Raw genomic sequence first — 14,136 nt, 5'->3', positions numbered from 1 at the left:
ACCCAGAAACACGTTGCCATCTGACGTTAAGATCCAAGTACTACACGGGACAAACCGCTAAGGCAGCCGCGATCTGACAGCAGGACCAGTGGACGCTGGGAGCAGTCTCCACCTCGATGCATAGCTGCAGAAGCCCAGCAGCTGACGAGATGCATTAATATCCTGTGTACAAAATTCTCAGTTGTAGCCTTGGAAAGGCGCTCAAATGCTGATGGCCAAGCAGGACATGCAGAAGGACCTCGTACCTGTGCTGCAAATGTTGCTCACCTTCCTGTGCCTTACCCAGCTGTAGTGGTGCGTAAGGGAACCAGTCTGATGTGCGAATGAGTGAGAGCAAAGATCAAGAGTCCCTCAGGGACCACTGAGGAAATTCATGCCTCTATGTGCCTCTAAGGAAAACTAATTATTTTTTCAAGAGGGCAAAAGGTGTTTTTCAGTAGAATTCTCCTTTCCTGCCACAGCCTGGACCCTCCTCCCAGGGCAGTGAGGGAGATGCTGGGGGGCAGAAGGGCAGGATGGGGAGAGCGATGTGAAGCTGTTAACGGCGGTGTCTGCAGCTGCTGGGGACACCTGGGGCCAGGCTGACCCCAGGGAGCCCTGTGCCGTGTTCAGGCGGGATCTCCCGGTTTCGTGAGCACTGAGGTCACGGTCACTCCAGGGCAGGGCGAGGAAGGCTCCGGCCTCGCGGTCGTGCTCGTGTCCCTGAGCCGCGCTTTACGCCGTCCCCCCCCTCCCCGCGCTTTCTTTCTAGCTAATAGGCTGCATAATCGGACGCCAAGGGACCAAAATCAATGAAATTCGGCAGATGTCTGGAGCACAGATCAAAATCGCCAACGCCACGGAAGGGTCATCAGAGCGCCAAATCACCATCACGGGAACCCCTGCCAACATCAGCCTCGCTCAGTACCTCATCAACGCCAGGTGAGACCCGGCGGCGGGGCCGCCCGCCGCCCTCGCTTCAGGAGGGTTTTGCTTGTAGCCGGGCAAAATCGCTGTCGTCCCCCGCCGAGGAGGTTGCACTGGGGCAGGGCACGGAGATGGATCTGGTCTGGTGGCAGGAAGGCGTAATTTGGGACCTCGCTGCGAAACCCGCCCTCTCTCGCTGCCTCCTCAGAGCCTCTCCCGCGCGCTTCCAGGCCTCCAAAAATCCTTCCCTCCACCGAATGAAGTCAATCAAGCAGTCCAATAAACAGCAGACATGGGAACGGCCTGATCGCCTCCTTTTCATCTCCCGGCAGCGCGACGCAGCAGGGCTCCACCGGCACGTGCCGGGGTCGGGGATGCTGCAGGCCAGGCTGCGCAGGGCCGGCGCCACCGGCAGCATGGCCGGGGCCATCGGTGCGGGCGGGTGGGCAAGCGGGCAGGCGGCCCAGGAGGAGGGGGGTCGTCTCGCTGGCTTCACACTGCAAGGCCGTCCGTCTGTCCATCCATCCATCCGTCCTTCCGTCCATCCATCCGTGCCGGCGCTGGCAAGAGGAAGGGGTGAGGGAGCAGCGGCAAGGTGTGCGCGGTCTCTTCCCCCCACCCCTTGCACCCGACCCCCTTCTGCCCCAACCTGCAGCCGTCTCTGCCACCCTGCCCTCCCCACTGCCTGGCCCCCGGCACCTCCCCACCACCTCCCGAGGAAGGAGAGAAAAGAAAACTGAGCGGCTCTGTTACCAGGAAGGGCTGCCCAAGACACAGCTCGTGCCGTAGCAAAGGCAGAGATGGAGGGCGGCCTGGCAGGGGGTGGATGGGGCACGGCTCAGCCTCTCCCTCGCTTTGGAAAGGCAGAGCAAAACAGGGGAGCTGGGGCAGCTGGCAGGCCAACGGGGCTGGTGGCAAGGACGCTGGGAATGCTGCTTGCCCCCCATAGGAGGGATGCTGGTAGAGGTGAGGCCATGTGCTGGGACATCTCCTGCCAGCACCCCTTGTGCGTGGCACCTCTGCCAGGAGCGGGCACTAGCTGGCATCAGCGAGGGTCTTCAGGTCCACACTTGAGCCCCCTGCACCCTCTGTGGGGACCCCTAAGCCCCATGTGCTCAGGCCACCAGGCATCAGGCTGGTGACCCTCTGCCATAAGCTGTGACATTGCCCCCGGCCCTACCCGAACCTCCCGAGCACCCCTAGTGGGCCAAACAGGTGCTGGAGGAACCTGGTGAGACATCGAGATCTGGAAAAAAATGAGCACATTCCCCCCGTTCAGGATAGGTCAGGATAGGGACAGGACACTGGGAGAGGGGGGATCCATCTGCACAACGCCGAGCCCACGGGTGCCTCGCCGGGCATCCCGTGGGACGTAGGCAGGAGGAGCAGCGCTGCCATGGAGGGTCTGCGTTTTCTTTTCTTCTCCATTTATTAAGCGCTTGTTTTTGTCTTCCCCCCTCCCTCTCTCTGCCCCTGTCTATTCTAGGCTGACGTCTGAGGTCACTGGAATGGGCGCACTCTAATTTCCACCCACCATCCTCCACTCCGCACCACCCGACCCTCTCCAGCCAAGGGCACTCCACCCAGCCTGTACAACCTGTACATTTACCGTCTTCCCCTTACCTCCACAGATACTCTTTTCTTTACTAACAGATATATATATCTATAAATACACACACATATGCACCCACCGGAACGTTTCTTTATGACCTCCTTACTGTGCTCCTGAGACTGCTCCCGAACTCTTTGGTTATGGTCCTTGTTTTCAGCGTACGGTGTTCTTACTTCTGCTTTTTTTTGGGGGGGGGGAGGGGGGGTTCCACTTGTGAGACTCGAGAATATGACGACGGGTCTCTAGTGTCAGCCTAGCGTAGCTACCTAAAGGTTTGCATTGAGCCTGGCGGCTCTCGCTGTAACCTATGGCATGGTGATGCCACCCAGAGCTGTGCTCACTTTCCTCCCCGTAGTCCCCCCCCCGGTGCTCCCACTCTGCTCGCTTCTCCCCTCCCGGCTCCCCTCTGCCACCTCTCACCCCTGCCCTGAGGATAAGGCGTAGCTTTTTACCCCTGTGTTATTTTGGAAGCAGAACGTGCAGGAGCCAAGCCTACATGCATGCATGGGTTCACGCACAGACGTCTCTCTTTGCAACATGGCAGGGTCCAGACAAGCCATTTTTAATACTCAAGGAAGGGAATCTCCCTCTCTCTCACACACACACTTACACACACGATCCCTCTTTTTTAACTAACAAGCAACTGGAAGCGGGAAGAATTCAGCTGTATGGGAATCACACCCCCAGGGGCCCATGAAAGCACTCTGACAATCCCCACGAGCAACCTTTGGACAGTAGCTCAGGAAGCTCTGCGAGCCGGCTGTGTTCATCAGTGTTTGTGTTCAATAAATGTCTGTGCAGCTCTGCTACCATCGGGCTCCGACTGTTCTTCTTCTGTGCCACCCCACTGTCTCCTCCACATCCTTCTCCATCCTAGCAGCTTGGAGGGAAGCTGGGGTGTGTGTACCAAGCCTTTCCTTTATTATAATTTTATTTTAGGAAAGGTACCGGTTGGCGACAATGCACTTCCTGAATGATTCTAGGCTTTCTTTTTCTTTTTTACCAGAGAGTCTACTTGGCTTGCACAATGTTTGGTTTTCCCAAAGATGAGTATACAACTTGTGGTAGGACAACAAATAGCTCTCGCAATCCCCTTGTCTGGACAGATCTGCCATGTCTGTGCCCCAAGCCCTTCCCCTGCCTTCTGCTTCCACGCTTTGCGTCTCTCTCCTGCCTCTCAAGAGAGGAAACAAATATATTTTCCATCAGCTAATCTATACTGTACAAAATGTCTGTTTCCCCCATATTGCAACCATTGCAAGACATTTCTGCACCATAAAACATGGGAAATATATTGCTTTTCCCAGCCAGCCCCAGGACTGGATGCCCTTTCCCTCTGTCCCTCCTGCAGAGCTTCCCCCAGCGCAGGGGCTCGGTGCTGGCAGGGGCAGTCGTGGCGGGGGGCTCTTGCTGGAGCCAGGCCAAGGTTTGCATTCAGCTGCTCCTGCTGCCTGGCCCGGCGTCCAGGCGTGCTGGGGAGCGCCCCGTATTCGCAGCTGGGGGTGTGCAGGTGCTTCGGGCAGGGCTCGGAGGGAGCCGTGTCTCCCCGCTGCCGCGGTGCTGCTGCCGGAGGTGCGGGCAGCGAGTCGAGCGTGGGGCAAGTGCAGCTGAGCACCGAAGGGCTTCGCAGCGGGGTCTCTGTCACCCTTTTTCCCAGCTGTAGGGGTGTGGGGGCGTGTCCCCGTCCCAGCGGTGGCCTTGGGGTAGAGGCAGAAGGAGATGTCCTTGGAGAGGGAGGTTTTTCCCTGCCCAGACCTTCCCCGTCAGAAGCCCTGATCCACCAAACCGATCAGAAGTCTGCTTTTTGCTCTGCTACAGGCTGCTTTTTCATTTTAGCTATCAAGAGAGCACTTAGAATGGAAAAAGCCACCTGAGCAACTCCAGCTGGGAAATGCCAGCATTCCTGCAAATGAAGCCGGGGGCTGTTCTCAAGCCGGGCAAGCACAAACTGATAAACCCAGGCTGGGGCTCTGCAAAGCAAAGGCTTGTCTGCCAGGGACCCATCTGTGCCGGAGAGGGGTGCAGCCCCATCCACTGCCCCCTGCACACGCAGGCAAGAGAGAGAGTGGGAAGGGGGCTGAGCCCTTCTGAGGTTAATGTGCAAAGAAAAACAAAGCTAAACAAAAAGACAAACCACCAGCACAACAGCAAAAACAACAACAAAAAATCAAACCAAAAATCCAGCGGTATGTGGGAATCTACCAACTTACCCATCACTGTCTGGGACTGAACGAGGCCTGGAGGGAGAGCTGATTAAGCAACCACTGCAGTACCTGCTGGGAACATGCTGATGACAGCAACGATAGCAACAAAATCACAAGGAATGTGTCAAATTCAGCTTTGAGTTCCTTGGTACAACTCAAAAGGAGATGGCATGGAGATTGGCTGCTTTCTTTGGAAGAAGCCACAGTGTTTTGCTTTTACTTGTGGTATGTCTTGGTTTTGCATTTAATGTGAGCTAAAAATGCTACAGCAGTGCATCCACAGCCGTGTCCATGGGAGGGAGGAATGTATGCACAGCTTTAACACTGCAGAGAATATTCAAGACAACACGGACGTCACAGTTAATCAACAGAAGAGCTTTAATACATTGCTTTTCTCTATCAAAGCAATGCATTTTATCAGACAGAGTGATTCAACATTTTTGGAAGCCACTGACTGAGCATTACTCAGACTCTTTGGGAATGGGTTATTTTGTGGGAAAAAGGGATTTTGGCAGGAATGAATTGGTGCAAAGCCTCTGTCTGCCCGTCTGTGGAGCGCGGTGGGGCTGAGGACCACTCTTTGCCCCTTGGGCCTCCACTGAAGGTCTCCACTTCCTCTCATATCTGTCCCAGGTCATGCTCCCGAAACTGAGCGTTGGGCTTACCGCTACGTGCATTTTTTCCTGGGCTGTGTTTGGAAGAAAAAAAAAAAAAAAGAAAAAAAAAAAAAAAAAAAAAAGAGAGAGAGAGAGAGAGAGAAAATAAGGCTTTTTAGCAAAAGTGCTACATAAATGGTGTTGAAAGAAAAAAAAAATAGATTGTTTTCCCCGTGGGAAAGTGACTTTCACCAGAGAGACTTTAAATTTAAATGTTTAGTTGTAATTCAGGGTGGGTTTTTTTGTTGCTGCTGTTTTGGATTTTTTGTTTGTTTGTTTTAAATATGTAATGTGTTCACGCTAGTCACTTTTAATTATGCCCGTTTCGGGCTCACGGCCCAGCAGAAAGGGTAGCTCCCCGCTCGGTGCCGCGGAGGCAGGGTCCCCAGGGGCAGGGCGACCCCCGGCCCCTGCCGCTCCCGGCGCGGTCACTAGATGTCCCCATCGCCCCGCGCACCCCGGTCCCGTCCCCGGCTCCCTCCAAACCCTCTCGTCCCGCCCTGTGCTGGCCCCGTCCGTCCTTCCATCCGTGCATCCGATGGGCTGTGCTCCGGGAGTTTTGGGGTACCCTAAATCGGCGAGGAGAGGGTGCCCCAAAACCCGAGGCACGGGGAATATTTGGGTGTTTCAAGGGGTAATGGTTTTAGACTTAAAAGGGTAGATTTAGGTTACAAATAAGGAAGAAATCGTACATTGTGTGGGCGGCGAGGCCCTGTCCCAGGCTGCCCCGAGGAGCTGCGGGTGCCCCATCCCTGGCAGTGCCCAAGGCCAGGCTGGATGGCACTTTGAGTCTGCGGATGCCTAGCAGGAGCCCAGCGCCACGTCCCACTGCGGGGCTGTCCCACCAGCATCGGGACCTTCTCGGAGACACCCTGGCCCATTTGGGCACTTGTGCATGGCCAGGCTGGCTACCAGCCCCCTGGGCCCCTGCCCTCGGTCCCACCACACGCTCTGGTTATGCTGCTTGCAGCCAGGGCGGAGGGTCAGGCTGCAGCTGGCCTGACCCAGCACATTTGATCATGCTGGGCTGGCGTTTCGCAACAGGAGGATGTTTTCCAGGGAAAGTCCCCGGTGGCCCCAGACCCCTCCAGTGGCAGCTGGTGCCTGTGCAGAGCTTGGGGTGGAAGGATTTGCAGGAAGGTCAGGGTCTGGGTGCAATTCCCCTGCTCCCTTGTTCAACAGCAGAGCTCTGCTGAGAGGGTTATTTTTGCTTAAAAGAAAAGGCAAAAAAAAGAAAAGAAAAGAAAAAGAAAAAAAAAGAAAAGAAAAGAAAAGAAAAGAAAAGAAAAGAAAAGAAAAGAAAAGGGGAAAAAAAAGCAGCTGTGGATCTTAATTCACTGTGCTATGCATCGAGCCTGAGGCCTCCATCTGAAGGGTAACGTGGCAGTGACTTTTAGGAAGTACTGAATGTACCAGATGTGCAACTCCTCCAGATCCAGATGTGCGCCCTCCCCCCCGCCTCAGCCCCGTGAAGAGGAACAAGCGGCACCGAATCACTCCAAAAGCATCCCGCAGACTAAACCTAGCCAAGTGAGAAACCCGAGCGGCTCAGGATTCCCACACCAGTGTTTACGCAGCACAGCCACAGGGATGTCTCTTCCCAGAAAAAGCCCTGGCGTCGGCTCCCCGCGCGGGGAGCAGACCCAGCTGGGTGAAGCGGGACGGGCCTGGTGCTGGCTCCACGGCTGCACCGAGAGCTGAGCCCCGTGCTGAACCTCGGCCTGTTGCTGATTTAAAACCCACATGCTGTTTCTATAAGGAGCTGCTTTGATCCCGAAAGGGAAAGCCGGGCTGCGCATGAGGGCTGGAGCACTTGAAACTCTCCCCGCGTGCTGTGCTCTGTCTCCCTGCAGGCAGCGTCTCAGCGGCGGTGTTTGTTCCTGGAGGACAGCCTGTGTCTGAGAGCATTTGTGTCTGCACCAACAAGCGAGCTAGCTGCGGGGGGAGGGATTCGTGCCGCTCGGCTCTGAAGCCCCTGTGGGTTTTGGCCCTCCGGATGAGACCTGGGGTGCAGGATGCTCTGGGGGAGTACAGACGTAGTGCCCCGAAGGAGTGGGCTGGAGGGCTGCAGCAGCCGTCCCTCGCAGGGGTGCCCAAATCCAGGGCTGCGCCAGCTGCTGAGAGTCAGAGTGAGATGGAAACCCAACAGGATTTCCAGGGCGAAGGGGAGCAGGGCAGCTTTCATGAGGTGCTCACCCGAAATTTTTCATTCTGTTGGTTTTGTTTGGGGTGTGAGGTGTGGGGGAGTCCTTCTTGGAAGAGCTCACAGCCAGATGCCGCTGTGCTCTTGGATGCTGCCCTGAGCTGGCAGTGCCCCGACACAACCCGGGGCTGCTGCGGCAGGAGGTGCTGTGTCCGCCTGGGGACATCTGCCTGTGCTACTCAGCACGCAGCCGTGCTCCTGAGTCCCCCGTGGGAGGACTGAGTCCCCTGTGCCCCTGCTGGAGCTCACCATTTGGCAACCCCAACAACGAGCATCAAACGATGCGAAAGATGCAATTGCTGCCTCTTGGGCCGTGGAGAGAGGGGAGATGCTCTGCACGGCGCGTGGCCGGGGAGCGGGGATTTATGGCAGCGGGGAGAGGCGCGTGTTGGTGCTGCAGCCCCTTGGTGCCGAGCACAGCCCTTGGTGTTCTGGTACGGAGCTGGAGCTGCTCAGGGCATTGTGTGGAGCTGTGTGTCCATGTAGTGTGTGTGGGGGGGGGGGGGATCTGGGAGGAGGAGATGCCAGCTTGGGACCTTAGCTGAGCTCTGACCATCTCCCTTGGTTGACCCCCAGCTCTCCAGACCCAGAGACCCACGGGAGGAGCACCTTCCCTGCATGACCAGACACAGCAGCTCGCAGCCAGCGCCCACGGCACCCCAGCGGTACCTGCTTCTGCAGACCAGCCTTCCTTCTCCACCCTTCAGGCTCCTGCTGCTTTACAGTGCATTTCGTGGCTTTTCTGTGTGAACGCAATAAAGCTCTTGCTGTCAGACCACAGCGAGCGGGTCCCTCCTGCCTGCCTGGCACGGCCGTGGCTTTGGCAGGGGGATGCCGTGGGGTGGTGGGGTGCTGCGGGAGGACCCGCGACCCCCGGAAGGGTTAAGGTGGAAAGTCGTCCCACGCAGCCCGCCAGTCAGCCTCAGCCTGCTGGAAAAAGCGGCTCAGCGCCCTGGCTGCACTCAGCATCAGGAAACAATCACGCGCAGGAGCCGGGCTGCCAGGAGGGGAAGGGGAGCGGGACGGGGGGAGTGCCGCGAAGAAAATCCAGAGCCCTCCCCAAAGGCAGCAAAGGCCGAGATTCATTACCCGCTGGGAGATGTGTTTATAGCAAATGTGAGTCACTGCCCGAGGATGGGCGATTCGGACGGGAGCGTGCTGCCCATCCGGCCCCGCACAATGGCAGCTCTCAGACCAGCCGCCCCGTGCCACGCGCCAGCCAGCCCCGGACCTTGGAGCAGACCCAGCACTATTTTGGGGCATGCCTTTTCTCCAGGGCGTTCCATTTCTCGATGGAGGGGCAATGCCAGAGTGCTGCCGCTCCCTGCCGTGCTGGCTGCTGGCCCCAGGGGCCAACCGTGCCCCTTGGAGAAGAGGACACTGCCCATGGGGGGCAGAAATGGGGCTGCTGGCCCGGTTCCCCATGCACTACCCCAATGCAGTTGGGGTCTCAGCCCCAGCAGGTCCTTGAAACGTGGCCAGCAGAGTCAGCGCTGGGGATGGGGAAACGAGGACAAAATACCTGTTTTGACCTTTTCTTGTGCTTGTGGGTGGGAAGCATTCCCCCATAGTCTATGCCAGCCCTGGCTGCATTCATCCCTTTTGCTGGGGTCCAGCCCCACAGCACACCCCACCAGCCCCAGAGATTGCTGCCAGCCTGCAGGTCAGCCCAGGGGTCTCAGTCACTTATAGCCAGCACCATGGGGTGCCCATTCCCAACCCTCCTGGCATCTGAACCCCACAGCATCCCCCTGCCCAGGCTGCCCACCACCATGCACCTCCCCAGCCCCAAATCCAGCTGTGGCAAAGCTCCTGGCCCCTGGCCACCCTGGGAAGAAAGGCCACCCATGCCAGCTTGCAGAAAACCAGGGAACTTCCGTGGTAAGGAGTCAGCTGGTGCCATCCTTAAAAACACATTTATCTGGCCCAAGGTGGGAATTTGCCTAGAAAAACATCGCTCTGCACCTGCTCTCCTCCACAGCCCTCTTTATTTTGGATGAGGAGAGATGGGAAAGCCAACACTCGCCAGGGGATGGTGATGCACGCCGCCTGCTGAGCCCGGGGCATCTCTGTGCTTCCTGCCCACAAGCCAGGTTTGGGGGCTCCTGCGGGGAGGTGGTGGCCCAGCAGGAGGGCAGCAGCTGAAGCACCAGGCCCCCAGAGGCACCCCCAGCCCCGTGCTGAGGGCTTGCTCCCTCCAGAGCAGGCTGACAGGAGGGTGAGTGTTTGGGGATTGGAAACAGCCTGCTTAACTTCTGCTGTTCCTCTTAATAATAATAAAAAAAGGCAGTGAAGATGCTTATCTTTATGACCCGCTGGGATTTCCCTGGCTGCAGTGTGTGCTGGTGGCCTCTGGTCTGCTGCCTGCTCCGTAACCCCCTCTGCTCTGGGCTGGAGCTGCTCAGCCTCCCCGCCTGCATCCCAGCCCTGGGCAGCTGGGGGGCATTTTGGAGCCTGCCACGGCCATCCCCATGCAGCAGGGCTGTGCTTCGTGATCCCCGTGTGGGGAGCTGATGCTCTTCTTCCCCAGGACTGAGGGCTGGTCCCTGGGCATGCTGCTCTGCCCCGTGCCAGAGGCCGCTGCCTTCTTGCCTCCCGGTCAGCATCACTGCAGCCACGGCTGAACAGGGAGCAGGGGAAGCAGGTGTGAGGACAGCAAAATGGTTGGACGTTGTACATTCGCTCTTCGTTGTCCACATCAGAGCCAAGGACGATGCTTGGCACCTCTCTGAGAAGCCTTCCCTGCCAGGAAGGGTGGCTGGCTTGTTTCGCACTTCTAGGAAAAAGCTGCAGGCTGGATCCGGCTCAGCGGCAAGGAGAGCTCAGCTGCAAACCCTGCTGCAGGCAAGGCTTGCTCCCAAAGGGCCCAGCCACCCAGTGGGCTGGGGTGGCTGCTGGGGTGATTAAAACACTGAGTTTAAACGGTGTGTGCTGAAAAAAAATGGGAGCAGGAACAGCCTGGGAATGGGTGCGCAGGGACACAGGAGTCGGACAAGGATCCCTGCACAGCAGCACAGCAGCACAGCACGGGCCAGGCCGGCTCCAAGCAGCGCTGCAATGCGAACCCAGCCCGGGGAGATCACCGGGGGGGTCTGGGTGTGCAAGCAAGCAAGAGCTCCGTGCCTCTCAGGGCTGGCTGTCCCCTGGGACGAGGGGACATTCAGGCACTGCCCCGGTGAGGGCAGGCTCGGCAGCTCTGTGCCTCAGAGGATGGATCCAGCCCCGCAGAAGCGCCCTTGAGGATGAGCAGTCCCTGGGATGGCCCCTGCGGGGACCGCGTGCGGCTGTGCTCGGGGCACGTGGGTGGCTGAGGGGGGTGGAGGCGCGATCCCCTCTCCTCCAGCTCCCACGCCGCATCCAACGCCTCCCCTCTTGCTCTTCTCTCTTAAGAAACCCAGCCAAGCTTTCCCGCAGGCTCAGACAGCTATGAGAGAAATATGATTACCAGATGGTTTGTTTTTCCATAGGACCAGAGGCCAGCGTGAGGTAACAGGGAAAAATTTAACCCACCCCAAGCCAGCTCGGGCGTGGGGCCGTGGCTTTGCTGATGGGGCCGTGCCGTGCCGGCACACGAGGGGTCTGCACAGCGTGGCGATGGGGGCACTCGCACCCCGTGCTGGAATCCCCCCGCGCTGGAATCCCCCCGCTCCCAGCCCCATGGGATGGCTTGGAAAGCCCGTGGTGGGGATGGTCGCCAACAGGCGTGGGCAGCTGAGGACCCCGGAGAACTCGGGGAAGGATTCTCGGAGCTGTGTGCCCAGATGTTGCTGTGCGTGCTGAGTGCCACTGTCCCTGCTGGAAGGGGAGGTCCCAGTCCCTGCCAGTGCTGGAGGGGAGGGCAGGGTCCCCCAGGCTGGCTCCAGCCCATGCTGCAAGGAGTGAAGCTCAGCTGGCAAACGGCACATGGAGGAGTTCGCCTCGGGTCAGGGGAGGCAGTGGCTCAGGCAGAGGGGGAGCATTGTGCTTGGGCTGTCCCGTCCCATACAGCAAGGAAAAGCTGTAAGAGGTGCTCAGGAGATACCACATGGCAGGGGCTGGCTCTTCCCCTGACCCTTTCTGCACGGCAGGTGAAGGAGCGCGAGACCCTTCCTGGTGTCACCGTGTGGCTCTGTGCCTGCCTGGAGATGCTAGCAGGGTGGCTTTGCCCTCCAAGGGCTCTGTCACTGCTGGAGCCACCGCTGCCACCCTGCTCCCAGGGCTTCTCCTCCCGCAGAGATCCTCTGTGGGAAGTTAAATCACCACGTGTGGAAACACCACAGACCACATGCTTTTCGCCGGGGTTTGTGGTTGGCACTGTGCTCAGCTCGGACCGCAGCTTAACATAGAGGTGGGACGTCGGCACGGGCACAGCTGGCCCCTGGGCACGCTGGCTCCTGCAGTTGTGCACCTCCAGGGGCTGGGGTCTTACAGCCAGCCTGCGGAGATGCAGCCTGCGACCACCCCACAGTGACCAGAGCAGAGGAAAACCTCTCCCCACAGACACCACCACCCAAACCCTTCGGGCGTTTATGTCCCCAGGAGCCAGGGGAAGGTGACGCTGGGAGCTGGGTGTCAGCATGCTTCATGAGGTTGCGGGGGGGGGGGGCGCGGGGGGGGGGGGGGGGCAATTTCAGTCACTCCTTAATTCTGGCCTCTCCCAGGACTGTGCAAACGGGCAAAGCAGCCCCAGCTGAGGGACATGGAGCTGGTACTCAGCTGTTCCCCATTTTCCAAGTGAGCCCTTTGGCTATGAGAGTGCTGGCGGGTTTGCTGCTAGCTTTTCCCAGGGGAATTCATGTCACCTCATTTTCATATCTCCTTTGGAAAAGGTATTTTCCATTTGTTAGTGGGCTTGATCAACGGGGAGAAAAGGTTGCATGAAAGAAATAATTGCAGAAAAAAATACGGAGCAGCCTGATTCTTTTCTCAAAAGAAAAGAAAAAAAAAAAGTCCCAATTACATTCATTTTTTGCACCCTATTTTGGTCTGTAATTGGACCAAAAGTTTATAACTTCCTTGCTGTGCTCTCACTGGGCTGTGGCAGCTCGAAACCCAGTCGGGTGACTTGTTCTGTGGGCAGGAGCGCTGCTCCATGTTGGGGGGCTGTTTTGGAGGGGGGCTGCACCACGGGGGTGGGTGAGAAGGGTCCCTCTCCTGGGTGGAGAGAGCCGGAGGGCACAGCTCCCCGGCCTCATCTGGAGAAGGGAGAAAGGAGAAGCTGGATGTCTTTCACTGGCACGTGTCTGTAGTTTTGGGACGTGACGGCATACGCTTAGGCTCAATGATTGCGACATGCTTTGGGTCAGCTTGCGAGCTGCTGCCCAGACATCAGCTGGATTCCTGAAAAATTAGCCCAAATTTTTCCAAGGAAAAAGCCGCTCGATGCCCCGGGGACCCCCTTGGACACTATCCCTGCTTTAGCACTACGGACCTAGAAAAGGAAAGGGGTTAAAACGCTTGTGAAGTCAGATGCAGATCCAAGCCCGTGGCCAGGACAGGCAGCAGAGGGGATGCATCTGGGACGCTGGGCAGGGCCCCCGTGTGATGGGCTGCAGCTGCACGGAGCCTTGGCAGTCAGCCTGCGGGGGGAGAGGGAAGGGGCTGGGCGATGCTTGAGGAGGACGGACGAGGTGACGCTCAGGAGAAGGCCAGGGTCCCAGAGCGGGTCTCCACGTGGTGGAGCAGAAGCAAGAGGAACGTCCTGAACGCGCTGGCAGAGCATCCTGGGGAGCTGCCTCCAGCGCGCGCAGGAGCTCCTCTGGAAAGGCTGCACGGGGGGAGAAGCACAACCCCGACGTGTAAGCAGGAGCACAAACAGTGCCTTCTGAAAGTCCTGTGTGCACAGATCAGCCGTGCAGGCTGGGTTTGCGCTGATGATGCTTTGGTGGAGCCTTCCTGTTCCTGAGCGCTTCCACGATGTGCACTGGCCCAGATTATGCCCCTCTCTCTGGGTTTCTTACCACCTTCCAAAGGCAAGGAGCCCCCTTAGCCTGGATAACCTCTTAATTTCCTATTTAATGACAGCCCTTGGTCCCCTCCCGTACCATGGAGGGGTGCAAGTGCACTGTGGGAGCAGGTTACAGCCATAGCCAGATAAGCCCCACAGCATTTCACCTGTCTCTCTCCCCTGTAGCAATTAACATTTCTCTGTGATGAGGGTTTGGCAGCAGCAGCTCCTGCAGCAGTGGTGAGAACACCGGGGCAGGGCTGGGCTGGGCTGAGCAGCGTGGGGGCTCAACCCCGTGCCGGGCATGGAAAGAGGGTGGTCTGTGAGGGCCAGGGGTCCTCCTGCTGTTGCGGGTCCCCAGACCCCCCACCAGGCACCCAACACCATCACCCAGGGGAGCAGTGTGGGAGGGTGCCCACCACCAGGCACCCCTAAGGGCTTCAGCCCCCATCAGCAGAGTATGCCTGGAGGGGGGGCGGGGGATGTTTCATTCCCAGTCTGTGCACGGGGGTCTCATCTCGCCCCTTGGGGTCCTGACTGGGATGAGCTGAAAGCCCTGACAGCCACAGAATAAAGTGTTTTTCCAAAGCCAACCTGGTGCCCCTGCCGTGCCCACCTCCCCAGGCGTG

General features: G+C 58.3%; 1 protein-coding gene across 37 annotated transcripts in view; it reads left to right on the top strand.

The window, feature by feature from the left end:
• Window positions 1–8,361, top strand: part of PCBP3 (poly(rC) binding protein 3) — a 48,172-nt gene extending 39,811 nt beyond the window's left edge. For 20 of the 37 annotated variants that reach the window (XM_035331473.1, XM_035331478.1, XM_035331477.1 and 17 more), the window contains 2 exons: window positions 752–921; window positions 1,014–1,210. In XM_035331473.1, coding sequence (XP_035187364.1) covers window positions 752–921; window positions 1,014–1,068 — 225 coding nt within the window. In that variant the 3' untranslated portion in view covers window positions 1,069–1,210. Of the gene's footprint in view, window positions 1–751; window positions 922–1,013; window positions 1,211–2,392; window positions 3,329–8,157 lie in introns of those variants that run through there. The other 17 variants (XM_035331450.1, XM_035331448.1, XM_035331467.1 and 14 more) reach the window with 6 other exon arrangements.
• The last annotated feature ends 5,775 nt before the right edge of the window (window positions 8,362–14,136 follow it).

Source organism: Oxyura jamaicensis, chromosome 7 (genome assembly GCF_011077185.1).
Source record: "Oxyura jamaicensis isolate SHBP4307 breed ruddy duck chromosome 7, BPBGC_Ojam_1.0, whole genome shotgun sequence".
NCBI classification, from domain to species: Eukaryota; Metazoa; Chordata; class Aves; order Anseriformes; family Anatidae; genus Oxyura; species Oxyura jamaicensis.
The sequence above is the reverse complement of the archived record's forward strand: the minus strand, read 5'-3'. Positions and strand labels throughout refer to the sequence as shown.